Genomic DNA, 27,770 nt, shown 5'->3' with positions numbered 1-27,770 from the left:
CTGGCGCACGAACAAATGGGTGTGAGCTGACCGTGAGTGCATTCAGGCTGGAAATTGGAGAAGGAGTCACAGCTTTTTCACATGGCGAGATTGCAGACAGCGACCCCGCATAAAACAAGCAGCTTTCAGGATGCTCAAAAAGTTTGCGTTATGGGATCGTATAATGTGTTCCCAAAAAGAGGCACAGCCCCTTGTTCCTAATATCCACTTAAAGTGGAAAAAAGATTAAGAAAAGTTTTTAAAAAGTAGTGATTTATCTGAACAGTTTAATTAAATCAGTGCAGATCTTACTTTTGAAGGCTTTGCTTTTGGTTTAAAGGGTAACTAACCTATACAATGCTGGTGTACTGGTACAACTCTTTCAGATTAAGTTTGCATGAAGGCACGTTTTGCTGAGCATTTATATCTGCAAACTCTTCCTTTAAGAAGGTAATGATATTAAAATAGCATTTTAGAAACAATCTTAAGTACACTTTTTTTTTCTGCAGTTGAATTGTACATATGTGACTGGTGCTAAAATAGGGGTGAGATATAAAACAATCTTTTCCATACAAATGTATACGCCGCCTAGTCTATTGCTGAGACAGTTTGAGCAGGTTTAGCTTAAATCTGTTGCATCCAGAATTAACAAGACATTCCTACCCTGGATGGAAACGTCATGTGAAGAAGATAGATACGTTCTGAAATTGGTTAAATCGGTGTAATCTTCTGATATAGATAGTGCTTTATATATAGTTTCAGCATTTTCTGCCTTTTTTTTTTAATACTCAAGCTTAATAAGCATGCTTGGAAAATGTTTTTTTTCTTTGTTTTGGAAACAGCGATAACTATGTAGATGATTCAGTTCACTGGGACATTATTCCCAAAATGTTTTGTTTATTACTTGTGGCTTTGAATGCACTGCACTTGAGCAGGAACGATGTTTAATTGAGGGCAGAAGTATCTGGTGGTCTGAGGAAAAAAAAAAAAAAAAAAAGTATATTTTAATGTTGCCCCTGATTCAGCAGAAGGGGTAAGTGTGTGCTCACCTCTAAGCGCCTGGTTTAAAGCTGTGCTGAATGGAGATACGTCAGCACCAGGTAGACTGGTTTGAACCTCTTAGCCAGCCCCTCCCGTACCTCTTTTGCCCCTCGTATAAGCTAAGGGAAAAAAATGTTTCTGCTAGTGCTGTGGAGTCTAATGTGTGGTGCTTGGCAGTTCTAGAGCGGAGGAAGAGCCGATCATTGATGTTATTCTCATTAGACTGGACTTTGTAAGAACGTCTTTGAAGATGAATAGGAAGGAGAGCGAAATTAAATCTGATTAGAATTTATTCCATGGCTTACTGTTTCCCTTGGAAAGGCGTGTATCGAGCTTTGCTGGGAATGATTTAATAAAAGGAGCTGACAGGAGGCTGTTGATCCAAGTCGGATGGATCCGGTCCTTCTGACCTATGTTGAGGTTCTGTGTTTCCCCCTGGCCTTTCACTCCCAGGCGGCTAAGAACCACAGCAGCAGCAGCTGATCTGTGTTTTAAATCCTCAACTGCCTTTGCCAGTTAATGTAATTATTCCAGAGCGTGGGACACGCTGAAAAGGAAAATACACTCGGAGCAAAAATGAGGTCCAGACCTGTGGGATGCAGAGACATAGATCCTTTTGGGAGGGACTGGGGGAGCCACACAGCGCCTTGGGGAGGATGAAGGGTGCTCTGTGCTTCACAAGGTCAGGGTGAGGAGGGAAATGCTTAAAGTCACCCAGCTGTTGCCTTCCCCTGGCCTGTTCTGAAACCTCTGCAGAGAGGTGGCTTTGACTTGTCTTGCCATTCATTGCTATGTTGCTTGTGCTGTCGGAGAACTTTGTTCTGTTGTCCTGCCTGACTTTCAAGGAGGACCAACGTACCTGGTTGTAGGCACCATAAGCTGAGCCCTGGCCTCCTGGGTCTGCTCCGGGGAGCCTGGGGAGCTCTGAGGGAGAAATTGGGTGAATCAAGGAGCTGAGATGGGGTGTCTATCTGGCAAGTAGACCGTGACATTGCGTGCATGGTAAATAAGCCACGGAACAGCCATCAGATGATACTTACTCCTTTATTTAAAGACATGCATTTGTAAGATTATGGCTACGTGTAGTGGAGCTTGTCTAATTTCATGCAGGCTTGTCCGTGTAAATAAATGACAGTAGGAAGGTTTTGGTTTGACATCAAAGGGTATTTGATGCAGCCCTATACACTCTGGGATTCTGAAAGTTGTGGGAACAAAAAGGGCAAAATTTGGGCCAAATCGTGTCTCAGCCACGAGGCATTGCAGCAGTCTGAAGCTGATCTTGCTTCAGCACAGGCAGCTGCTGCGGGTGCTCCACAGGTTGCGGCTGAGTCTCCTGCACCTTCCTGTGGACCACCGGGTACAGGTCTCCAGCAGCCAGGCTGGCTTAATGAGAAGCTGTTTTTACATCTTCTGGTTTCAAATGGTAGAAAGATTTGACACCTGGCCTCTTTTGTTGTTTTTGATACTTCTGCTTTTCTTGCTGCCTTCCTCCCTTCTTGCTCTCCTTGGTCCGGCCCTTCAGGGAGACGGCTGTCGCCGGGGCTGTGAGCCTGGCAGGTATATCTTGGCATTTGTGCCCTACACGGCGTGGTGACCCTCAGACCGAATGTCATTGGCCCGGGGAGGCATGGAAAAATGAAAGAGCAAGGTAGCGGTGAAAGGAAATCTGGATCTGTCAGCAGGGGTGGCAGGTGATGAGATGCAGAAGAAGGTAGCACATGAGCACATTGGAAGATAAAACCGAGCTCGTAAGTACCGAAAGAAACCAGTGGGGCATAGACAGGAATAATGTGCCCTTCCAGCAGAGACAGACGGTGTGCAACAAGTCAATGTCAAGACAAAGAGGCAGGCCTGAAGGACTGATGTGCTGGGGTGCTCTGAGGAGGTTTTATCACACCATCTGTAACGCCCCAGCTGGGCCTGGGCCTGCGGAGGTGACTCTAGCTGCTGGTTTAAGTAATAATTGTGATACAAATGAAGTAGCACATTTAGGTCAGGAAATGTGGGAAAAACCAGCATGGTGGCACAGTGCTAAGGGTCAGCAGCAGGGGAGCAGAACAGATCCCAGACAAGCGTGGGGAGGGGGATAAAAGATGGTGTGGGATTCTGGGTGAAAGCTGCAATTTAGCTGCAAGGGATTTCTTACAAAAAAAAATCTACACTCCCTCTAAAACTGGTTGAGCTGAATGGGCAGGTGTGTGACTTTAATGAGATTCCTGAAGTCTTAGTAAGACCTGTGGTTAAAACCAAGCCTGGCTGCCAGAAGCAGACGTGTGGCAGGGCAGTGCGGTGCATCTCTTGGTGCTGTCAACACACGAGTCCCCGGCGCAGAAACGGAGGGCAGGGACTGACACATGTAAACCCTCCTTCCTGGGAATGGTTCCCTACACATCTCTACTGGCTCCTCGAGTAGACGAGACTCTACTTAAGTGAATATTTTTCCCATCTCGAGTAAGTGCCTTATGTCAGCCTAGAGGGAGAGAGCAGTGAATGTTTCTGGATGCACTGGATGTTGCAAGGCATGAGAAACAGGCATTGAACCACAGTCAAGTTGCAAAAATAAACAGGAACTTGAAAGAGGCTCTTGATCATAACAGGAAGAATGCATGTCCAGTTCTCCCCAGTCTGAGAGAAACTGGGCCAGATGCAGAAATGGTGAGCATTTGCATTGCATGGAAAGAGACGTACATTTTCCTTCAGCTCTCCGTATGGCACTCGGTAAAGGTCTGTGTGGCACTTGGGGACATCCCAAACTTTAAAAAAAACACTAAGTATAGCACAAGGAGTTTGCGTGAATAACTCTCCGTTTCCAATTTATCGGGGCTGTCTTCCAGGGTTCAACTTTTTCACAGTCTGCCAAATCTTTGGGAATGATCTCATGGACGCGACCTCCCATTCTTTCCTGGAGCCTTGCAGCTTCACTCGGGCGCACGCGGCACGAACCGCGTTGGGAAAGTGGCGGTCGTTCTCCAGCCGCGTCAGCGTGGCTTTCAAAACTCAATGCACAAGCTTCACACATGGCTGTCGCCTCTGAAAATTGAACAAACAGGGACATTAATTTTAGGCAGCACGGGAGACAGTTGCCTAGGGCAGCAGGGGCTTGAATGCAGCGGGGTGCCAAGGCTTTGGAGGATCACCTCCCTCTCCTGCCCAGCACCTCGCTGGCCCTCTCCATCTCAGCGCCCCAGCACCCTCCTGCCCCTCAGCCCTCTTCTGTGCCAAATTTCGCCGATGTCTCCCACCCAGCCTTGCTTTGGCAAATACCTTTGCCAAAGCTGTTAGAATCAGCCCTGCGTTGGGGCTTGAAAAGTAACTCAGGCCTTTTATTTATAAAACCGAAATCTCATTTTAAAGACTTGCAGGGCGGGTAGAAACAGAAAGCAGCGAGGTAGGGGGATCAATGGCATTCTTCAGACCGCCAGCCGAATACTTCGCAGCTTTTGGTTTTGGTTTGGAAGCTGCTGGCTGAGGCAAAACGCCTGCAACAACACCTCACCTGCTATTACCACTTTATCTGGAGTCATAAACACGGTCAGTGAAGAAATTATTTCCAGGACCTTGAAGACGACTCACTTCCGTAACCCACAGCCACTCTCGCCAGCGGCAGACTCGAGCAGGAATTCAGTTTCAGACATTTTCCACTGAAGCATCTCCTTCAGTTGCCGCCTTTGACAGGATATTAGCTTGGCTGGATAAGTGATCTTATCCCGTACAGCAATTTTTGAGTCTTGTGTTTCAAGATAAGACGGAAACATGCCTTGCTTGTGCTTGTTGGTGGTCAGGGCACTGCTAGTAGTATTCGCAGCGCTTTGCTGTCGTTAATCATCAGCTGCCTTTGAATATTAATAACTGAGATATTTATTTAGTGCCGCGTGTTTCTAGACCAGGCTCCCTGTGAGCATCTCACGGGCTTTACTGAAGGGTTTCCAGTCTGCCCATGGCAGCTGGTGGTACATCCACGTTGTGCTCCGTGAGGATCGGGAAGCACATGGGCAGGTGCCATGTGGCGTTCCTGCCCGGCAGGGACACGGGACGCCTCGCTGCTCCTCGCTCCTTTCTCAGTACCCATGAGGAGAGGTGGTGAGGGCGAAGCTCAGAGGTACACCTCTCCCGTCGTGTCTTTTATTTACATCGTGCATCTTGTGTCTGTGCGTGAGACAGCGAGGGCTTTGTCTCTGTGTTTTGTTTTGTTTTTCGCCCTAATCCTTCCTTCTGGCTGTGTTGGAATGGAAAGGTGGCACGCGCTCTTCTCCGCCAGCAAAAAGATTTTCTGTATCCGAGGCTGGCTTGGAAATTCTTTAGGTGACATCACGCCGTGTCTGTGCAGACTCATTGTTTGTCATGGAAAAGCCATTCATCCATACACAACTTCCTTCCTCCCCAGACTCCCAGAGATAAACTTTCCATTCTGCCTGTTCCCTATAGAAACAGACCCCAAACACGTATGCCTGGCTACGCACACAGACACCTCGCCATCCCTCCGCCACGCTGGGGGCTGCGGGAGGAGGGAGAGGGAGGCTACCCAAGATGGGAATAAAGTCACCCTGTTTTCCTCGGCCGTGGATCCTGCTGTGCCCGAGCGGCAAAGCTCCCCTCCCGCGGAGGCAGCGGGTCACACAAGGCTTTTTTTGTCCCGCTGCTCATTCTGGCGCCGGCGGCCGCACATCTGCCTGCCAGGTGAGGCGGCCACCAGCTGCAGGTACAGCACATCTGGACGGGGCAGGCAGCAGCGGGTTGTGCCGCCAACAAACGCCGCGATTCCACCGTGGCGGGCGCGAGGAATTCGATAGAAAATATACTTGGGCAGCCCGAGCTGCCCAGCCTGGTGATTCACGTCTCGGGCGGCGTTGGTGGGGAGAAATGAAAGAAAGGGCTGGGTGCTGCTCGCGGCTCTCAGGCCATGCAGGAGGGGACCCCCGGGGACCCCCGCATCCAGCTGGGGTCACCGCGGCGGGGGGGAGGCTGCCTGGGGATGGTGTGGGTGCAGTCGTGTCCCTCCAGGTCCCCAGTGGGATGAGCAGAGAGGGGACCAGGGGCAAAAGGAGCCTTTGAAGCCTTCCTCTCGCCCACCTCCCCTTGTCCCTAAGGCCATCAGGCGGAGCTGCTGGCCCCCGGCCCCTCACCCTGCCCGGGGGGCGCAGGGCTGGGGGTGCCGTGTGTGTGTCTGTGTGTAGGGGGGCGACATTTCCGAGCCGCCCCCTGCATTACAAAGGCGGCGGGGCCGCTTTGATGCTCCCCGACGGCTCCCCGCACACCTGCCGCCGAGGGGCACCGGCGGGGAAGGGAGGAGGCGGGGGGGGGGGCACATCAAAGCCGGCCACCACCCCCATCCCAAAAACCCCAAATCCCCCCCCAAATCCCACACATCTCCCCCCCTTGAGCGGCCCCGGCTCCTCGGGGGCTGCCGTCGGGGGGGCGCGGCCGGGGGAGGGGGCGGCGGGGCGGGCCGGGGGGCGGCCGCCGGCGGCAGGGGGCCGTGCTCGCCGCGCCCCCGCCGCACGCAGGCCCCGCTGCAGGGCTTCTCCTCCGCTCCTCTCCCTCCGCAGGGCGCCCCGTCCCGGCGGCAGGCTCCGCGGGGGCTGCCCCAGAGCCGCCGGAGCCCCCCGCAGCCCACCATGACGGGGCCGAGGCTGGCGCTCGCCGCCGCGCTCCTCTGCAGCTGCACCTCGCCGGTGGCCGACGCCAGCTCCTGGTGGTGAGTTTTTTTTTTGGGGGGGGGGAGGCAGCCCCAAAATGCTTTTGTCCCCGGGCTGGGGGGCCGGGGGTGGGAATCGTCCCAGGGAGGGGGGCTTGGTGGGGAAGTTGGCTGCTGGCTCCGTCTCGGGTTGCTCTCGCTGCTGCTCGCTTCTTGCGAGGTCCCCCCCCTCCCTCTCCAGCCCCTTCCCTGGGTTTTGGGGAGGTGGGACGCGGCCCCTCTCCCGCAGGAGTTTCAAGGGGGGCTTTGTGCGGGGCTCTGGGCGAGGGGGGGAGGCGTAAGGAGGGGCTGGGTAAGGTTTCCGAGCCGCTGCCAAAAAGCAGCCGCGGAGCCCCTTCCCCGAAGCAGCGGGAACCTCCCCGGGCTGGAGGCATCGCCCAGCGGCGGTCCCGCACGGAGCGGCAGCCCGCTTTCCCCTCCTGCGGAGAAAAGAGCCGAGCTTTCCCTCTTGCTCCCCTTCCCCATCCCAGGTGGTTCAATTCGGGTTTGGAAGGAGCCCGTGCTTCCCTCCTGAGCAGGGCTCCTGCCTGGCACAGCACGGAGGGAGGCAGCTGACAGCCGAAACGCGGCCGGCCTTCGGCAGCTTGGCTGGGGAAAGGTGCTGGGGCCTCCCCCGGCAGCCCCCCGTTGGACGCCCTTCTCTCCCCGCAGGTCTTTGGCCATGAACCCCATCCAGAGGCCCGAGATGTACATCATCGGCGCCCAGCCCGTCTGCAGCCAGCTGCCGGGGCTGTCCCCCGGGCAGCGCAAGCTGTGCCAGCTCTACCAGGAGCACATGGTGTTCATCGGCGAGGGGGCCCGCAGCGCCATCAAGGAGTGCCAGTACCAGTTTCGGCAGCGCAGGTGGAACTGCAGCACGGTGGACAACACCTCCGTCTTCGGCCGGGTCATGAAGATAGGTAGGAGCGCCCCGCGTTTGGGCCACGGCGGTGGGGGCACGCTGGGTGTCCCCCTGCAGCTTTCTCCCTTCCTTTGAAATTGTGTTTGGGAGCCAAGCCCCGTTAGCGCTGCTCCTAAAGCTCCCTTTAAGGAGCTTTTCCATGCCCTGGTGCTGCCCGCACCTGAGCGGAGGCAGCAGCACACCTGAGCCGCAGCTGGGGCAGGGGGCATCTCCCCTGGGGGGGGCGTGGGGAGGTGAGGACGAGGGGGCTGCTTTTGTTCCCTGTGCTTGCTGAGAGGTAGGGAGGGAAGAAGCTGGAGCCAGGAACAATGGACCCACCTTATCGTCCCCAGCATCTGGAGTGCCCTTGGACGGGGAATGCAGCCCTGAGATGCGGGAAATATGGACTCCCCGGCTTGGGATCGCCCCCCTCCTCCCTTTTCTGCTGTTTTCTGTGTAAACCGAAGGGATTTTTATAATTCCTGCCCTGCTGGCCGAAAGAGGCGCATTGACAGGCCATTGCTGCACTTGAATTGAGGTGTGACCTAGCTGCATTGTCCCGGCTCCTTTTGAAATGCAATCATCTGATGGCAAGAAACTGAGAAATCCGGGCTCGGTTTGATGTGTCCGACAGCCAGGACAATAAAGAAAAGGTGTTAAAACAGCCGCTTACACACACACGCACACGCACCAGCCTTTGTGTGAGGGGGTTTTGTTTCCCACCCACAAAGCTCTCAATGAAGAATCCAGGGCCAGCGCTATTCCTCACTTGTAAAGTCGGGGAAAACACTTAATAGGGGATGGAAAAAAAGACCTCCTGCGGCCCCAGCTGCCCCCAGCGTTGCTTGCACCTTTTTGGCCTCACTCTCAAAAAGCAGCACGGGGAGCAGAACACCCGGAGATGCATCTTTAATGCCTCTGGGGCATCAGGGCAATAGGGCACTGGGGCAACCGAGTCCTGTGATCGCTTCCATTCGCTCCTGAAATGATGTGGCATCATCCTGGAGAATTTCAGGGGCTTTCCCACACGTGCTGCTCTGTCTCTCAGAATCCCTAATCCAGCCCGTCGGAGCCGTTCAATTCCTCCCCTCCTGCCCATCTGTCCAGCTCACACCCCAACAAATCCCTGCTTCTCTGGGATGCTCCCCTGGGAAGCGCTGTTTCCTGACACATACTTTCAGCTGCTGACACACATCCAAGGCATCTGCGCATCCTTGATCTCTTGCTGCCTGATACCAAGGGTGGTGGCCAGATGAGGCTCTGTGCGATCCCAGGCTGTTAAAACTTGTGCTTCAGGGCACAAACACTGAAATTTCAGCCATCAGAGGAAAAGGACAGCAAATACCCCTCCATCTCTCCCTTCTGGTGTCCCTCCCTCCCATGTAACTTAAAATCCCAAAAAACAGGGCACAGTTCAGATTCCCAAAGAGATCCTAGTGACCCCACAAGGATGCATGAAAAGAGCAAACCTCATCCTCTTCCTCAGTACCTTCCTGCAGCCCCAGCTAGGTCCGATGGATAAGTTCAACCCTGAAAAACAGAAAGAGAAAAAAAAAAAAAAAAGGAAGTAAGTGTGATCCGAAGGGAAAATAAAGATCAGAGCTGGAGGATGAAAAGCAGTCAGGAAGGATCAGCGGGTGTATGAGAAGAAGAGAAGAGCATGGATATTAGAAGACAGATGATAGTTCCTTTTTAAAATGGATTTGATGCCATTAGCTTAAATTGAGAGTAGATTTGGGGTTTGGTGAGGAAGGAGGCGTTGTGGTTATGTGGTGGCTGTGTCCAGTAGTCCTGCTGTTTGGTTTGTGCGTGTGTACGCCTGTTTGCTAGGAGGACTGTTGGACCTCTGGCAGGGATCTGCTGATGGTGGGGTCTGTGAGGCGATGGCCTGTGGTTGCCCCTGTTCCAAAACCTATCCTAGCAAGGAGTTTTGAACCTGGCTCCTCTAGACCCCCTACTTTGATCAGTCAGAGTGTGTTCAGAAGGTGATGTTTGTTCCCCAGTGCAAGAAAATTGTCACCAAAGGAGGCCTGGAGTGCTAGAGGGCTTATGAAGGTTCACCACTGTTGTCTAAGTCGGCAGTAAGTTGCTGCAGAGGGGGATGCTGCCTCTGGTTTTACGTTTTCTGAGTTTGTAATGGAGCATCGCTCGTCATTTCAGCAGGTCCATTTTCCGCACTAGCGAAGAAAAACCCTCTCAGTCTCTCAGGTCACGTCAGCTATAAAGTCATTCTTCGCCGGGTTCATTCACACCGTGTGCCTGTCTCTTGTTTTCAACCCCTAAGCCCTAGTCCTGGACCAGAGCCCTCTTGCTGTACGCTGTGCCAGCAGCACGAGAAGGGGCTGGAGACCAGAATATCTGCGAGAGTGCAAAGGCATGCCAGAGAGACATGGAGGGGGGGGGAAGGAGATAAGGACCCAGAAGGTGTGCAGTGTGCCAACAACCTTAGGCTGCCCACCCACTGATGCAGGCATGGCATATGTTATGTGATTTCTTGAGCTGCTCTCGGTTGTGGGAGGGGAGGGGAGGAGAACCTGCCCTGGCCAAGTCCAAAGCCTGGGAGAAATTCGGGAGAGCGTTCGCTCAGAAACCTGGAAGATTGGTTTCCTTTCCACCTCACAGAGCTTGGCTCAGCTCGGAAACGGGAGACCTGCTCGGTCTGTGTTTAATCATTACACCTTCATTTTGTGCATTTTATAGAGGCGAGGCAGGCCAATGATAGAAAAAATTTTCAGGGGCATCTGTAGCACAGAAGTCAGCTGCTTTCTAACACTGATATTTCCTCGTGTTTGTGTTATCGTGAGAATTGCCCTTAGCTTTTGGATGTGCCCTCTGCCTTGTTCAATGACAATACACTCTGATGTACAAAAATTATCCTTCTGAAGTTGCTTCGTGTCCTGTCCGTACAGATTTTAGACTGCATATGTGTGTATATACGCACCTATAAGTTACATACAGATACAGTCCTTAATTCTATGTTTATATGGGAGAAGACAGAGCATCCAAAAAGGTAGTGTTAGTATTTTCTTGGGGGAGAAGAGAATATACAGACTGTAATCTCCTTCAGCACAATCCTAAGTGCAAGACTGGGGTTTCCAGGTTAGTCCAGTCCTTTTTGGAGCCAAAGATTTTTATCTCTTCTGCCTTTTCAAATGCAAAAAGGAGAAAAGGAGTCATAAAAGACCAGAACAAAGAAATACTTTTCCTCGAGACAGGAGAACTTTAGGGAATTAAAAAAAAAAAATCATTTGAAACTGCATTTTTTCCATAAAAAAAAAAAAAAAAAAAAAGAGTAACACATTTTTATCTCTTTCACTTCAGTCGCCCCTCTGGGGTCAGTCCTCCTCCCTTCTTCCAGCTCTGGAAGGTCGGGTGGCAGGCGGAGGAGGGCAGCAGAGCCCCGTGCTCAGCCCGGCCACCAGCCTCCCTCACCTGGCAGCACCAGGGCTGCAGCCCCCCCAGGGCACCCACTGTGCAGGAGACCTTCACTGTGACCGCAAGGTTAGGGTAAAACACAGCACAGAGATGACAGCGGGGTGAGTTTCGAGAAGATGAGCTGACATCCCGATGCTTTTTCAAGGCTGGGTGTGTGGCAGGAGAGCAGAGACAACACAGTGAGGGATCCAGCCAAAAGCTAGGATTTATCAGCCCCCAGTTGCCAGCTACCAATTTTCTTTGTATTAGCAGGGGATGCCATACACGCATCCAATCCTGCCTCCCAAATCAAAAGGACATCAGCTGAGCACCGTGGTTTGTTCCTCCTTGAGTGCAGCAAGGAGGGAAAACCACTGCTGCCAGCCTCCACGTCTGGGCTGGAATCACAAGCAAGCCGTGAGGATCCTAAGCACCTGGAGTCACACAGTCTCTTTGAATAAAGCGCAACCCTGGGAGCTCCTCTGTGTGATGCAGGTTGTCAGTATGAAGGCTGGTATGGCCACAGGGCTCCCACCACATGGGCACAGGCTGGTAGTGATTAAGTGCACGTTGGGTGTTACCTTAACACTGCCCATAATGTGCGAAAATCGACACTGGTTGCTGCAGAAGGACCACGCGGCCCCTCTGAGCTGGATTATCTCGACCAGGAGTCACTCCTCTTCGCTTCTTGGACCAGGAAGGTGCTGGGGGCATAGTCCTCTTCCTTATGACCTGCTAGTGAGGTCCTCCCTTCAGTGCTGTGTGTCCCCTCACGTTTAATCAGTCCTGGTGCACGTGGCAGAAGCCCTAAGCATACAGCCCTCATTTAGGGAAAAATAAATAAATCCCAAGGTGTTCTGCAAGGTGAGTGCCGTTCACAGCCTCACCTTTGTCTTGGGTCATTACCGCTAAGCTGGTGATAAGCTGCTAATAATTGCAGATTGTCCGCACATGCAAATTGGAGCAGGAGCATACCAAAAGCATCAGCTGGGTCCTCCTGCTGGGGGAGCTGGCATTGAGCGCAGGTGACAAACTGTTCTCGGGGCATCTGCCCTCTAAGTCATCCTAATTTGCTCGAGAGCATCCAAAGGTCACCTCTTGCTGGGATTTGGTGTAGGTAGCTCTTCAGGATGGGGTTGCTTATTCCAATGAAGCTTTGGCAGTTGTTCCCTTTATCACCTGGAAGCGTGGTGACGCACGCGATGACTCTGGAGGTGTTGGTTTAGGTATTTATTGCAGCGTGTGGTGATAGTGCAGGTGTGGATTGCCTCCCCCCTCTCCGACCGGGGCACTGTGCTGCACGCTTGGCCTCGTGCCGTGTTCTTGGCTAAGCCGGTGCCCCGGGCAGGCTGGGGCTGAACCAGGAATGGAGCAGGAGACCTGCTCCAGCTGCTCGGCTTGGCCTCTGAGCAGCACTGAGATGCACTCCAAGCAGGGCAGCCTCCCGTACACGTGCAAGCGGAAAGTCTTTTCATTTATTATTGGCTACATGGGAAAGTTTTACTCCTTCCAGCACTGCGGTTCTCTAGGTGTTGGGAGAGCCTCTGCCTTGGCGTTTCAGTGTAAAAATGGTTTCCTTCAGTTTATCTTGAATCAAGTCTCAGCTGGCCGTATTTAACCAACGTGAAACTAGATGAAGGTGAGGTGCCCATAAAAAGACCTTGTCCTGGTTGGATTGAAGCAGTTAGAGAGAGGTATCTGGCTGGTGGGGAGCACTCCCCTTGCACCGCTCCAACCTCACCAGTTGTTCTCAATGATTTTTGGCAGGTTCAGTGGCAGCAGTTGCATTTTCAGCAAATGAATAACCCTCTTGTTGCTTGAGAGGTTCCTCCGGGTTAAAATTGGAGCATGCTGAAGGGTTGACCTGAGGCAGAAGGGGGAAGGAGGCTGAGCAGTCCCTGCCAGTGGTGGTGCTGTTTCTTTTGGGCAAGGCTTGGGACTTCCACGGCTATTATATGGACAAACATAAAATAATAAAGATAATAATCTTTGAGGAGCAGCACCTAAAAATTCACGGAGAACATGCTCTTCCCAAGGACACTTCTCCAGGCCGTATCAGGAATCTCAGCCCTTTCCCTGGTGTGTCCCAGAGTTGGTTTTGGTTTTGATCCTGGTCACACACAAACTGCCAGCACTGGGCAGGCAATCGCCTGGGGCTGCTATTGTGGAATGAAAACAAAAGAGGGATGTGTTATGGCAGCTCCCCCTCTACCAGAGCAGGGTGGTTCTCCTATGCTTGGCCACCCAGCTCGTTTTAATGCACTTCCTCATGGTTCAGCACTTCCCACTGTCCTGAGCCTATTTGGTTGCATCCTGATGTGCGTTTTGTTTGCTAGAAGGGATTTGCCTGTTGTTAATTTCCTCCTCGTGTCCTCCTGCAGGTAGCCGAGAGACTGCTTTCACCTACGCCGTCAGCGCCGCCGGGGTGGTGAACGCCATCAGCCGGGCTTGCCGCGAGGGAGAGCTCTCCAGCTGTGGCTGCAGCCGGACTGCCCGGCCCAAGGACTTGCCCCGAGACTGGCTGTGGGGAGGCTGCGGGGATAACGTGGAGTACGGGTACCGCTTCGCCAAGGAGTTTGTGGATGCCAAGGAGCGGGAGAAGAACTACGTGAGGGGCTCGGAGGAGCAGGCGCGCATGCTGATGAACTTGCAGAACAACGAGGCTGGTCGCAGGGTAAGACTGACGCTTCCCTGTTTCGGAGGGGCAGAAGCAGAGGTTGTGGGGTAGCTGGATGCCACGTTCCTTGGAGGTTTGGTGAGGGACAGGCCAGCCATGAACTCCCTTGAAACAGTGTATGGTCTCTTTTCCTCTATTTCTACAAATAGCATGGACAATGCACAATATGATGTTCCAGCTCTAAAGGCTGGCTTCCATTGACAGCTAAAGCCAGTGAGTTTGGGGTCTTTTGAGATACTGGATGGCACGTGTGCAGGCATGTAAGCCCTTACTAAATAAACCAGGTGCTCTCACTGCCCACTTTCCAGGTCTAAGTTTCAGAAATGTGCTTCCCAGAGCAGGGTGGTCCTTCCAAAAGGACAGGGTGATGATAAAGAGGACAGTCTGTTGGCATGTGGAGTTTTTTTCTACTGCCATCATTAAGATTTTGGGATACATAAGGCCAGAAGCAAACATTGAATCAGGCTGCCTGGCTGTCTCTTAAACTTACACCTTGCTCAGACTCCTTGATATTGGCAAAATAAATAATTTGCACCGAGGCAACAGACCTTTTCTGAGAAGATGCACAGTTTTGATCTGCAGACCTCTAGAGATGGAGAATCCATCACCTCCTTTTGTAGCATGCTACTGTCATTAATCACCCTTGCTCTTTCAACACTGTACATCATTGCAATTTAAATTTATCCAGCATCAGCTTCCAGTCAGTTCTTTCTCTGACTTGTACAGATAGATTGAAAAACCCCTTGGTAAACAGAATCTCCTCTCCATAGAAATATTTATCTGCTGCGGTTTATTCACCACTCTTTGTTTTGACAAACTAAGTTGAGAACTTAAGTGTTTCTCGCTTGCAGATGTTTTCAACAGTCATCAAATTATTTTTCCATCACTTCAGTGTACCCTTTCCAGTTCCCACATCCTTTAAAATTTGGATACCAAAATCACCTGTCGAGTTCTCGTATTGGTCTCAGTGATGCCGTAAACATAGGTGAAGTCGTCCCCTTGTAATGCATTCAGTGTCTGTGCATCTGCTTTTCATGCAATTCCTCCTTCTGTGATTAATAGCCTGCAAGGTGTAGCATCATTCATATGCAGTACAACTCTGTAATCCTGCTTCTTTCCAAATGTAGGACAGAAATGCCTGAATGTTTTTGCTTTCTCCACAGAATGTTTAAGAATTTTATCATTCCTCTCTAGTAGCAAGCTGTTCTAGAGTTAATTTTGTTTCTAATCCATGTTAAAAAATCCTATTAGATGTACTTAGCCTTGCTCTTTTACACATTCTTAACTAATATCCTTAGTTTCCTTAGCAATTTTATGCCATTTCTAACTTCTAATTGTTACTGAATTATCTTCCCCTTTCCCATTCATGTGTTGCTTCTCTGCATATAATTTCAGCTTCCTTTTGCCACCTAAGATGTTTGCTCTGGTTTTTGATTGTGGAATTGATGTGTCAGGTTGAGGCTCTGCACATACTCTATACTCCTTTTGCAAAATCAAGCTGAGGTAAACATGCAGGAGGTGGAACATGGTGGACTTGAAAGCTCTGGAACTCAGTGGTTTTTGGTTAGGGTATTTATGTATTTATTTTTTATTTATTTAGGCTTGGGAGGGCAGAGGGTCAGCATTTGCTTAGAAAGGATGACCATCCCTCCATGGAATAGTAGCCTAAATGGGATGTTCTTTGCTGCATTACGTACTTTGAACATCTTGTATGTCTGGAGTCATGAACTTGGATTACTACAAAAAAATGTCCCGTGTAAAATAGTTTGAGGGATGGCTAAACTGTTAGTAATGCCTTACTCAGAAGATCACGTTAGAAGATACTTGCTCTGCAGCATGGCTGAAACTTCACCATGTCTTGTTATTCTTGTTATACGAGGAAGAAACTGAGCTGTGATTTCTAACTATGGCATGGTTTTAGATAGAAGAAAGCTTTGTCCTTTTTTAGGGATGCAGCTAAATCCAGTTCTGTCCCGCCTTTACTACAGTGCAGAAAGTTGAATAAGCTGTGCTTGGGGTGCTACAGTGCACATGCTTCTCTGGGCTCTGCAGACAAGACCCTCAAGGTGATTTCTTTGTCTCCAGTTAGTGCAGGACCGGGACAAAAGCTTTCCTAAGGGCCCAGCAGAAGACAATGTTATTTCAAGGTTGGTTTTGGTAGACGCTGAGAACAGATGCCCATCGAAAATAACCTTAGATTAGACGAACAGAAGTCATTTTAGATTAAATTGAATGGAACTATAAACCGGTGTGTAATTAAGCTGGTGGATTAACAAACTCTGATAAACTAAGGGAGCCGGTTAGTAAACTCAGCTGAGGAGCTGAATGTGGAGGAGGTCTGGAACTTTTTCAAGTCAAAGATGCTAAAGCCATTACAATTGTGCATGCCAAGCAAGAGGAAAAAGCTTGTAGGAAGAATATCCAGACCTCACTGAATGAATAACTACCACAGAGAAGCTGTTAGGAATAGACTGAGAGCTTACTGAGAATGGGGGGAAAAAAAAAGAACCGATAGCAAATAAATAACAAAACGCTCTGTCTTAGAGGTCAAGAAGCGTAAAGATGAAGTGAGAACAGTAAAAAGCAAGCTGAGTCAGACCTTGCAAAGGGTAGTAACAGAAATAGCAAAAGGGTTTTTTAGCTTAGTAAATTGGAAAAGATGGGAAGAGAAAAGACTGCTGTTCAGCGAGAATGGGGCTGAGTTTAAAGACAGAGTAGTTTTGGTCCCTGCAGTAAAGGAGTGCTTTACCTGGGGCTTCAAGTCAGAATGGGGCATTGCTCGTGCCCTGTGTCTGCTGCACAGCGGAGATGTCTTTTTCTGTCCTCAGCACTCCTGCCTCAGGGAGTCAGAGGAAGGCATGAGGAGGCAGCTGTTGTGTTCAGACAGGTAGCACAGGTGGAGCTGAGCAGCAAGTACTGAAGTTTGGGGCCAGCAGACCTGGGATGGGTGGGATTGTGCAGAGGGCTGCTGACAGAGAGGCATTTGGGTTTTGATTGAATGATTCAGGTGGGAGTCAACCGGTAGCAGCAAAGGGTTGGAAGAATGGAGGGCTCTGGAATAAGTGGGACTAAGATGTTGGGGTGGATTGAGTGGATCAAGATTTTGGGGGTAGGGAGGAATGGAGATGCTGGCATCAGGAAAGGAGATGAATATGAATTGATCTGGCCTGAGGCAGCTCCGAGATGGCATTGCTACAGGTTCCAGGGCTGTCTGGTCAAGATCATAATTTGGCCAGTACAGGGCAGCCTTCGCTCTTGTCTCTTAGAAATATGTTGACATGGCAGTGAAGGGAAATTGAAATTATTGTCACCAAGATGGAAACAAAAATCAGGAAGCTTGAAGCCCTCAAGTCACAGGGAGTGCCCATTTTTTTGTCTGGCACTCTGAAAGGGCTGGGACCTGGCAGCATGGGCAGTGTGACCTTGGCAGCATTTACACAAGGGTGCAGGGGAAAGGATAGTTCAGAAGAAAAGGCAAAAAGGGAAACAATTTGACAAGAATTTCTCAAAGATTGATCACTTGGTCATTTAGAACATCAGTGATTTCCTGAAGGCAAACCAGATCCAATAGGTCTTGTTTAGATGATTTTCTGTGAGACAATTTATGTGTTTCCCATGTGGAAACGTGGTTAAGTTGGAAAAGATAAGGAAAAATACAGCAACTGTGGGATGAATGAGAAACTGGTTCAAGGGAAGATGTCAGTAAGTTGTGTGAAAAGATGCATATTGATCTTGACAGAGCTTAATTAGCAGAATTCTTCAAGGACTTGCTTGAAGGCCAACGCTTAATATTTTTGTTTCTTGGCCTTGACACAAGAGATCGAATGGGACGATGAAATTTGCTGACAATGCAGAGGTGGAAGGTATTATGCATATAGAGGAGAATCTGAATTTTGTACAGCAACTAGTGACATCCAATAAAACAACATTAAAACCGTCATTTCAAGGTCTTGTGTGAAAAACTTTTTTAGTCATTAGGAAATAAGTAGAAAAGAGTTGGATGCAGCAGTCAGCTGCAGATGTAATGTGGCTCGTAAGGTGGCAAATATCCTAGAATGTACTAGGGAAAGTCTTTTTGAAAGACACAGGGGAATGTTAATGCCATTGTACTAAGATCTTGTAAGGCCCCAAAATATTGTATGCTCTCATATTCCCAAGTAAAATGACCTCAGACTAGAAAAGGGTTGTTATGGTTGACCCAAGGGATAGGAATCTTTTCTTAAGAAAGCAGGCTGGAATAGCTTGCCATGTTTAGCCTAGCGAAGTGAAAGCTGAGAGAGGATATGACTGATGTCTGTGTTAGTGGGAGAACTAATAGGGAAGGAAAAGTACTTTTTAAGCAAAAGGCCAATTTGGCACAATGGCAAATGGGCATAAAGTGAATACATTTAGGCTGGGAATTAGAAAAAGATACTTTATCATTGAAACAGTGATCAGAATAATGGTGCCTGAAAACCAAATTGCTTTTAAAAGGGCACTCAGTACTTTTAAGGAAAATGTTAGTTGAAGTGGTGCCTACAATAGCAAGAGATCGTACTTAGTAACCAAGAAGGCCCCGTCTAGTCCTACATTCCAAAATGTTAAGTTTTCACTTCTGAGATTCTGGTTTTGGGAGTAGGAAGATGCATCTGTAACTCCACGTTCCTGAAAACGGTGCTGCAAGAAAGGGGTGAAGGAAGGAGACACAGCAGTGAGCATTTGCTAAGTGACCACCAGCTGCCGTCCCTCGTGCAGCCTTTTCCTGACTTCCCGGCCAACATTTGAGTTGATGATGCCTTCTGATTTTTGGCAGGTGCCCTCACTTGGTTTCATCTAGGTGAGAGGGTTCTCCTTGAACCCTGAGGAGCTCTGATGGCAGGAGAGAAGATTGTCCCTGCTCTCAGTGCTTCTTGGAAGGAGCCGACAGGGCTGGGAAGGAAGACGAGCCGTTGTAGCTTTCAGGCACTCCTGACCCCGTCACCCTTTCACTCCGCATCGCGGTCCTTGTGGTAGTGCTCCTGGCTTTAGTGCCCTTGTTTATTTGCCTTGGCTGTTATCTCAATACGCTCTTTCCTTCCATCTGTCTCTTTTTTTTTCCAGTTGGGCTCCATTACCCTCTCTTCTTTCCCCCCCGTTCCTTATCTGTCGCCCTTGTCTGGCGGGCTGTGGCGGTCAGTCCTTCCGCGCTATTTACCCAGCCAGCATATGGCAGGCCTCAGTCATCAGTCACTCAGCCCCGTGCCAGAAGAGCCTGGAAGGGGGTCTGGCTAATTGACCACATAGGAATTCCCCCCATTAATTCTCTTCCCGTTCCCATTCTAGCGAGGAAAGAATTGGAAGAGAACTTGGGCTGATGGGAAGGGGCTTTAAGCCTTTCCATTAGAGGCATTTTCAACCTGCTTAAGTGGCACGGCCATCGATCAGGCCCTGCCTTCAGAACTACACGTGGGGTCTGTTATTCTTTACCTTGACCCTCGCCCAGTCAGAAAGGAGCTCTCTGATTTCCTCCGCTTTCTCCCCATCCAGGCAGCCGAGGGGGAGAGCCATTTGGAGGGTAAAGCTGCGGTTACCTCGGCGGGACGCTGATAGTGGGAGCTGTGGGGGGCTGAGCGGCGCCGTGCTTACCTGTGATAGCTGGTAGGGCTGGCGTTCCCCCGCACAGCTATTACCCACATGGGCCAGATGTTTTGAACATCAGTTGCTTAAAGCCAAGCCAGAGTGAACTCAGTCCCATGACATTAGCTGAGAGGGATCGAGTTGCAGTGTTTTTCTAAAGGAACAAAGCCCAGGATTAGGAAGAACCATAATACTTTATAAAAACATATGCAAGGGCAAGGGAGGCATGAGTGGCCTGGGATTTGACAGAACCATAACCAAAAAGTGCTAACATAAGCTTATAACGAGCAGGCTGGCAGTGCAGCGAGGATATAGTAAGTGTCTGGGCCTCGGGAAATTCAGCTGTAGCTCTGTCTGGTGGTAGTACAGCAGGAGTCCTTAAGTGACGGCGTGGTTGGTCCTCAGCAACTACAGCGTAGTCCAAGGCGAGCGCTGAACTCCCAGCCCGTAGCTGTTGCGCTGTGCTGTGAGGCATTGCCTCAGTAAATTGAGCTCCGAGGAGCAGAACTAAAGCTTCTCTGTTTTAAGGACTCAGCCCATTGACTTCCTTGGGAGCTGGGTTGGCCTCCATGTGATTTAGCCATTAAGCCCAATTGAATCTTCGCTAGCTGTCAAAAGCACTAGGTGTTTGTTAGACCGGGAGCAACCGGTTGTGTCAGGAGAACTCTGACCTCTCCCTGCTGGTCCAGAACGCAGTCATACGCAGAAGGTTTTGTTTGTGGGATCGCCTTAATCACCTACTCCTTGGCAAGGGAATGCGGAGAGCTGGGAAACTTTCTTCGGCGTCAATGGGTGAGACAGAAAGGGAGCCTCAGTCTTGGGCTGCTTTTTTCAGCAGAAAGCCTGCTAGAAGACGTATTGCCATCTCCTTCAAAACATTCTCATTTTTCTCACGTTCCTTGATCACCCCACCCCAGATACAGCTGGCGGTAGTTTTGCAGCCGATGCCAAATAACGCTGTTTGGCATGCGGGATCTGGCAGAGGCGCTGCCCTGCAGACATGCAAGAGGCAGGATGGCCATGGGAGAGCAGATGTGAGCCTCATACGCAAAGCGTGAAGAGCTCGGGAAGTCAAATGCTGTAACACTTGGTAGCTCTGACTGAACGTGCATGCCAGCTCTTCACTCTGTAAACTCTGTAAGTTCCTGTTGGTGCTGACAGGATCTCACATATCTGAAATTAATGGAAAGAACAAACCTGACCTGCGCTTCAGTTTGTTTTCGTAGGTTTTGAGCTTTGTTATTCTAAAATGTTTTCTTATTTTCTCTCTCTCCTCCCAGCTAGTGCGGGAGGAAGGACTGTTTTCCTTTACATCGCATGCTTGCTCTACTGAGGGTTTAATGCTCATTGGCCTAAATTCTTAAGACTCTGTTAATTTTAGTTTTCTGCCTTGCTGCACAAGATGCTGCCTTTTCAGGGGTAGGATGCATCTAAAACTCCCATAGACCTCTGAAAACGGAGCTTAAAGTATCTCAGAGAAGACAGCAGTGAGAGGTTGTGCCTGCTTTTTGGACTGCGTGTCCTGCGCAGCGCTGGTGGTTGTAGTGCAGTGGAGTATTTGGACACGAGATGGCGCAGATCTGCAGCCAGGCCTCGCTCCTCGAGCAGAGGGGCTGAGGAGATGTGAAGGCATTCATCTCTCGCACATCCACTACCATCTCTGCTCCTTGCTCTTCGAAAAACAAGGACTCCTCTGGGAACCGCGGGAGCAAAGATCCCCGGCAGAGAGAGGGGATTTGTTTCTGAAGGATGCAGATGTATTTCTAGAGCAATAGCATCAGTTCCTGTTTTAGCCGACAGGAAATGAACAGGTTCCCAGGTGTTAGTATCAGCTATGAGGGGAAAAACATGAAGTGTGGTGGTCCATGAGATGCGGGGAATTCGCAGAAACACAAGTGTAGGGCTTTCCTGTTCCTGGCTGTGCCATCAAGCCAGCAATCTGCCGGAGGAAAAGGTGGGGTGGGGGAGTTCTGGTTAGAGGCAAAGTGACCAGACACAGAAATACTTAGCGAACAGGATTGCAGCGGGAGGAAGAGGAGACTTTTGTCTGTTCTGAAGGGCGAAACAACAGGAACGGGGGGGGAGGGATAATCAAAGCAGTTATGAAAATGCACTGATGAATTCATGATAATGAATGCCAGCTGCCGGTGTAGCACGAATGAATGCAGCGTTGCCTGACCGCGCTCCTTTCCCCGCAGGCCGTGTACAAGCTGGCGGACGTGGCCTGCAAGTGCCACGGCGTGTCAGGCTCCTGCAGCCTCAAGACCTGCTGGCTGCAGCTGGCCGACTTCCGCAAGGTGGGCGACCTGCTGAAGGAGAAGTACGACAGCGCCGCCGCCATGCGGATCAGCCGCAAGGGCAAGCTGGAGCTGGTGAACAACCGCTTCAACATGCCTACGCAGGAGGACCTGGTCTACGTCGACCCCAGCCCGGACTATTGCCTGCGCAACGAGACCACCGGCTCGCTGGGCACTCAGGGCCGCCTGTGCAACAAGACCTCGGAGGGCATGGATGGGTGCGAGCTGATGTGCTGCGGACGGGGCTACGACCAGTTCAAGAGCGTCCAGGTGGAGCGCTGCCACTGCAAGTTCCATTGGTGCTGTTACGTCAAGTGTAAAAAGTGCACAGAGATCGTTGACCAGTACGTCTGTAAATGAAAAGAGCCACCAAAGCGACAAATCTATATTATATAAATCTATATAAATATATTTTATATTTGTATAAATAAACAGATGATGATAATAATTAAAGAAGCTTATTTAAGAGACATTTTGGTTTTGAAGTTTCCCCCCTCAGGCCGGCAGGTTTGCCAGCCCTCACGTTCTGCTGGGGAGCTTGTCTCTGAGTACATCTCCCCTTGGGGGCTTCAGGTGGGGCAAAGAGGCTCTGGAGGTGCCGACAAACCGAACTCCCTCTGCACACACGTGTGCACACACACACGTACACATACCACCACCATTTCATTACAGACATAAAATCAACAGGAAGGAGAAGGGTGGGTGCTCTCTGCTGTCTAGGCATTACAGATATTTTACAGATACAATATTTTGCATTGTTACTGGATATCTGAGATTACAGGCAGGTCCGCCATAGACCTGGTAAGCTGAGTTTCAAGCCCTGCTGCCCCACTAAACCCACTGGGGATTTCGGAAACAATTCTTGATCCCTCTAAAGGGCTTTGTCACATGAGAGGGAAAGTTAGCCAAGACTCATGCTCAAGAATACAGCTTAAAATCCAGAGTCCTGTAAACCATTCCTGGATGCTGGACAGCCGGCAATGTGGTGGTGGAAGGTTTGCATGCTCTTGTGAGGAAGGACGGTGTTATCTGTGGCTGGCCGGCACACAGCCTGGGAGTCCACCTGAAGCCATCCCCTAGCTCCTTGGTGCCGCCTGGACAAAGGGGAGATCTGTCCAGCTCAGTCTACATGGCTATATACAAGAGGGAGAACATTTTTTCCTTTAATCCCATGCTGAAACTTAACTTTTCATTGTAGAGGAGAAGCTGCCAGTGCCCAGGGACATTTGTGAAGGAAATATACTTCGTATTTTTTCAGTGGTCAGAAGTTTTGCACGCGCATGACCGCTTAAGCACTCCTGGTGCTGCTGCCGTCCTTCCTCTCTGAAGTGGATGCGGTGCTCACCTTGTTCAGCTCTGTTAAACCCTCCTCACCACCCTCCCAGATGTACAGTTTTTCTTTAACATTAAACACACCTCGATGAGATTTCTTTCCTTCTGTTGCTTGCGTATATGTGTATTTTTGTTTAATTCTTTTGGGGAGTCTTTTATTTTGCTGCTTTGTATTTCAGAGTCTGGAGGCCATGCTCTTCCCCGGTACAAACTATCCACAGTTAAGTATGTTCCCAGAACGTGGGCATATGGCCACCAATGGAAGTCTTTTCTGTGCTTTTTGCTGGTAGTATGAGAGCATAATAAAATCGTAGTAGGGCAGAAGCCACCACCAAAGCCTGCTAATCAGTGTTACCACTTTGGAATTTCAGCAGAATCCAATTCATAAAGCAGGGAACAAATGCTGTTCCTAGCACAAGACGTTTCCTGTGCCTCTCAGCATCTGCAGAGTTCATTTGCAGTCAGAGAACAATCAAGAGAAGCCAGTCCCAAAAATACAACGGTTTGCTAATGTACACCCTCTTTCTTACTGACATTCCAAGGTGTTTTTTTTTAACTGTAAATTTTAAAATGCAGAAAATATGCCAATAAGCAAAGAGGCAGTCATGAAGATTATTATTTTTATATTAAACCTCTGTTTCTTATAAAGCATTGCAGTTTTACAGATTCCACCATTTCAACCACCAGAGAAGAATTTATATGTACCTTTCATACTTCAAATATTTGAGGACTCCAGAAAAGCACAAGGAAGAAAAATTATGTTTAATAATTAGGAGCTGTTGTTTTTTTAAACCAATGTGTCCAGTTTTTATTTTATTTTTTTTACTCCAACAGGCAATATATTTGCTGGCATCCCAGAATGCAGTTTCTTGGAATATAAACAGTGGCTTAGATTTATTTTATTATATAAAATCCAAAGCCAGTGGTATTGTAATTCAAAGTAACGGAAATAGTTTTCCATGCATGGAAAAAATGTGAGTGCAATGGCCTGATCCAACTCCCATTAAACTTCAGTGGGAGCTGGACTGAGCCCAAGATCAGATCAAATGTGTGAGCTATTCACTCCTGGGATACTATACATTTCTAGCCCAGTAATAAAACTTGCTCTACCTTGGATACATCTAAAAAGACCTTTCCTCCCACCACCCTCACCTCATGTTCTTGTCCATCCTCATTGCATCAGTCCTTAAAGGTGTCAGCTATTTGTATATGGCACCCTTAGGCATTGTTAATGTGTCTAATAATTCAAAATGATTTCATTTGGCCTTCCCAATAAAGACCACACGTTTAAGGGAGTCCCAAATCTCCTCGCAGTTTGGCACCACAATTAATTTTGTGGGTGTAAACAACTTAGGGAGCGGAAAAGTTGGCATTGTTAAGGCTGCTATTCATCTGGGTGTCCCTGGACATGTCCTTCTTTTTCCACCTAAAATTTTGTCTGGATAGAAAAAGGATGATTTTGGCTATTTGTCCCAGAACTCTGGATCTCTTGTAGCCTGCCTGGAGCCAGTAGCTCCTACTGGACAGGGGCTGTATATCAATACAGGAGAAGTGACCATCAATTCCTCCTCCCACACACACTTTTTTTTTTTTTTACAAGATCTAGGTTTCAGTCGTCTCAACTTTCTGTCTGTTTTGTATCAAAAAAAAAAATTTGATTGCACTACGCAATTAAACCTTGATTTATATGGCACCCAGACATCAGAGAACCTCCTTAGGGTGGCAGTAAGTATAAAGTAAATCAGAGCACGGCCAGTTGGGTTTGATGCAAAGCCAAAGAAAGTCAAAGAGAAGACTCTGGCAAAGCTGCTGCTTTACCATGAAAGTTAAAAAGTGGTGGGTTTGAAGCTGTGTATTGTTAGATACACAAAGCAGTAGGGGGATGTGGGGATGGGGAGCTAAGCTTGATTGTGAGCTCTGCCAATTGCCTGCTCTGTAATCTTCAACAAGTTAATTTATGTGCATTTTAGTCTCCAGCCTCCTCCTATATAAAACCGGGAGCGGAACACCTCCTTTTTCTGTAAAGCTCTTTGAGAAATACTGATGAATAAAGGTAATTGAAGGCCTACTCCATACACTCCCTAACTCTGGCAGTCAGTACGTCCCCATGGTGCAGTGATATGGACAAAGAGGCTCAGCGGCACCCAGAGGGTCGATGTCCAGAGGTGACAGCTGGGGGGCTTGGTGGGACCCTCAGAGAAGTGAAAAAAATCAGAACTTATTTATTTACAGCTGTTGAATGTCCTGTAGTAAGACTAAGGCTCAGAGAACGTAGCCTGGTTTCTGAATCAAATACCTGTCTACTTAAATTGTATTTGCAGTTTCATATGGATAAGATATTCCCACAATATGCTATTTTATAGCGTGTGCTGGTTACTGACTGCCACATTCCAACCCTGAAGTCGCTGCACTTCAAGGCTGATAGAAATGACCACCCGTAAGTCATGTAAAACTAAAATATTTTGGAGTTAAAGGCACTATGCAAATACACGGTTATTGCAAGTCAGTGCACATCAGCTCCTAAACGGAGCAGAACAGGATGCAAATCTGTCATCATTTTCCAACTGGTTAGTAATATATAAGTTATAAAGTGAATGAATGAGGCCTCAGTATACTCTGCTGCAAGGTAAGCTAAGCAATAGCTGACCCCAGAACAAACGGAAACTTTCATTTGATAGTAATTACGGCAAAAAGGTAGTGGCAGGGTTGTGAGAAAATTTCAATGCACCTTTTAACACCACTAGGGTCGAGGTTGTTTGCGTTGTTTGGAAGTTCCTATTCTTTGTCTCCAAGATGTCGAACGGAGAGACTGCTGCCTTTGCAGCTCAGCAAACAGCAATGTTGAACCCAGACGTGTTGTTTAAGTGTACCTCACGCTGCCTATATGGACCCGAGTTTTATAGCCCTGGCAAAGCACAAATGAAGCAAATCTTGGTCACTCACACAATCAGACATGCAAGGGTTTCTCTCTGCTCACTTGATGCTGTCTGGGGAGAAGCCTAGTAGGTTTGAATTACGCTGTGGGAGCAGTTCCTAATCACCTGTGGCTACAGAAATACAGACAGTATTTTCATCAGCTGACACATACACAGAACATCCCAAGGAGACCTTGGGAAATACCTTCCAGCAGCTAAAGGGCATTTCTCAAGTGTCTGTCACAAGGTTGTCCAGAACCAGCCGCTTATATGGACATTCATTGTTGTTTATTTAGCTTTTGTTTAACTACATTAACTACATTTAGCTTAAATAGTTTCTAGAAGGTATTCTAGGAAATAAAGTTCACCAAATGGCAGGCTCTGCAGGACCTGTCGTGTAACAGACGGGGCAGATGTGAACATCAGACTGTTCCCACCAAAGGGAAGACTTCTCATCAAAGATAGACTCCAGCTGTATCAGGACTACGGGTCCCAGAGGTGCAAGCACCTCCTTGGTCCAGACGTGTACCCTGGCCATGCCCTCCTTGCCAGGGCCGTGTGGGCACCTCTACCTCATGCACAAAGACTGATGGATGCACAGAGCGTGTAGCCTGTCCCAGCTCCAGCACGGATAGCTGGTGGCTTAGGGACAGGGCCATTTCATGAGCATACCAGCTCTGAAGTGTAAATATAACCAACCTGAAAGATAAGCAAAGCAGATTTCTGTGGCCAACAGGACACAAACCAGAAAGGGACAAAAGGAATCATGATCGGCCGTTGTAAATCCCAAAATAACAATAATAAAAACCCACGGTGTAATACAATGATCACAGTATGCTCCTGCCTTCCTGCCGAATTCCCCATTGTCAGTCTTCTGCAGGGCCTGAAGCTGTTACTATTCCCTCTTCTTTCTTAGCTCTGTTTAAATGACAGTTGAAACCTATTTTTGCATGAGGATACAAAAGGGCACGACCTACTCATAGAATTTCCTCAAAGACAGAACAAGGGAACAAACAGTGGGGTCAGGAGTTCTCCTGCCTCTGTGAGCCGGGAGAAGCTGTTTCTCTGTTTTTTCCCCATACTGGTGGGCAGCCATGAAATGGAGTAGTAAGTAGATCCTGCCCTGTGCTAGGGTAAACCAGGGTAAACCAGCTCTCTCCAGGGCATTTGAGCTTTCCGTAAGACCTACAGATTTAAAGGATCTATTTGTCTATTTGGACTTTGCCACCTGTCCTCTATAAAGAGTCAGCATTTCCTTGCAAAATGGAAAGCCAAAGTAATTTTTTAAGCCTTTTATTTTATTTTATTTTATTTTATTTCCAAGCAGATGTAACACTGCAGCCGTGTCTCTCCATCATGAGCATCCCTAGAAGAAATGCTCTCCAGTGAAGTACTGAGCTCTGAGCACTGCCTCAGCCTCCAGGAGCGCAGTGAGAGAGTGCCTGCAGCCCTCTTTTGATGTGATGTGACATGATGGGAGGCCAAATTGTCACAGATGCAGTTCCAACTGGTGATGCCAGAGTCATTTGGACTCAGGTCTCTCATACGGCCAGTGAGGCAGGGCCATCCATCTGCCCTGGACACCTTGGGCACCCTGAAGGTTGACCTGAAGGTCCTCCTGGGGCTAGCGATGCCAGCAGTTCTGTCCTGAGCCAGCAGAGAGCAGGGCTACCTACTGGCACACCTACACCAAGGCATCCCCATAGCACTAATAAGAATGTTACGAAAACATTTTTTTCCTTGATTTATTTCCGTTGTTTTATAACATCAGAACACCAAAGATAGGCTTATCTTAAGGAGCTTGCTCTTTACATTTAAGAGAGAGTCCCACTTTAATTTTCCTTCCCAGTAGACAGTACATGTTGGGAGGTCTCAACAGCGCTTAGGAAGGCACTGGGAAGTCACCTCTAAGACATCAGAGAGTTTTCTTTCTCTGCATTTCGTT

The 27,770-nt window shown here is 49.0% G+C and overlaps 1 protein-coding gene across 3 annotated transcripts in view; it reads left to right on the top strand.

Moving 5' to 3' along the window:
* WNT5B (Wnt family member 5B) overlaps positions 1-22,050 on the top strand; it is a 67,696-nt gene extending 45,646 nt beyond the window's left edge. For all 3 annotated transcript variants that reach the window (XM_068661106.1, XM_068661098.1, XM_068661091.1), the window contains exons 2-5: positions 6,567-6,715; positions 7,367-7,614; positions 13,391-13,683; positions 21,480-22,050. In XM_068661106.1, coding sequence (XP_068517207.1) covers positions 6,636-6,715; positions 7,367-7,614; positions 13,391-13,683; positions 21,480-21,938 — 1,080 coding nt within the window. In that variant the 5' untranslated portion in view covers positions 6,567-6,635 and the 3' untranslated portion in view covers positions 21,939-22,050. The remainder of the gene's footprint in view (positions 1-6,566; positions 6,716-7,366; positions 7,615-13,390; positions 13,684-21,479) is intronic.
* The last annotated feature ends 5,720 nt before the right edge of the window (positions 22,051-27,770 follow it).

The sequence above is a fragment of the Anas acuta genome, chromosome 1 (assembly GCF_963932015.1).
Source record: "Anas acuta chromosome 1, bAnaAcu1.1, whole genome shotgun sequence".
Lineage (NCBI taxonomy): Eukaryota > Metazoa > Chordata > Aves > Anseriformes > Anatidae > Anas > Anas acuta.
This window is presented reverse-complemented; position numbering and strand designations above follow the sequence as displayed.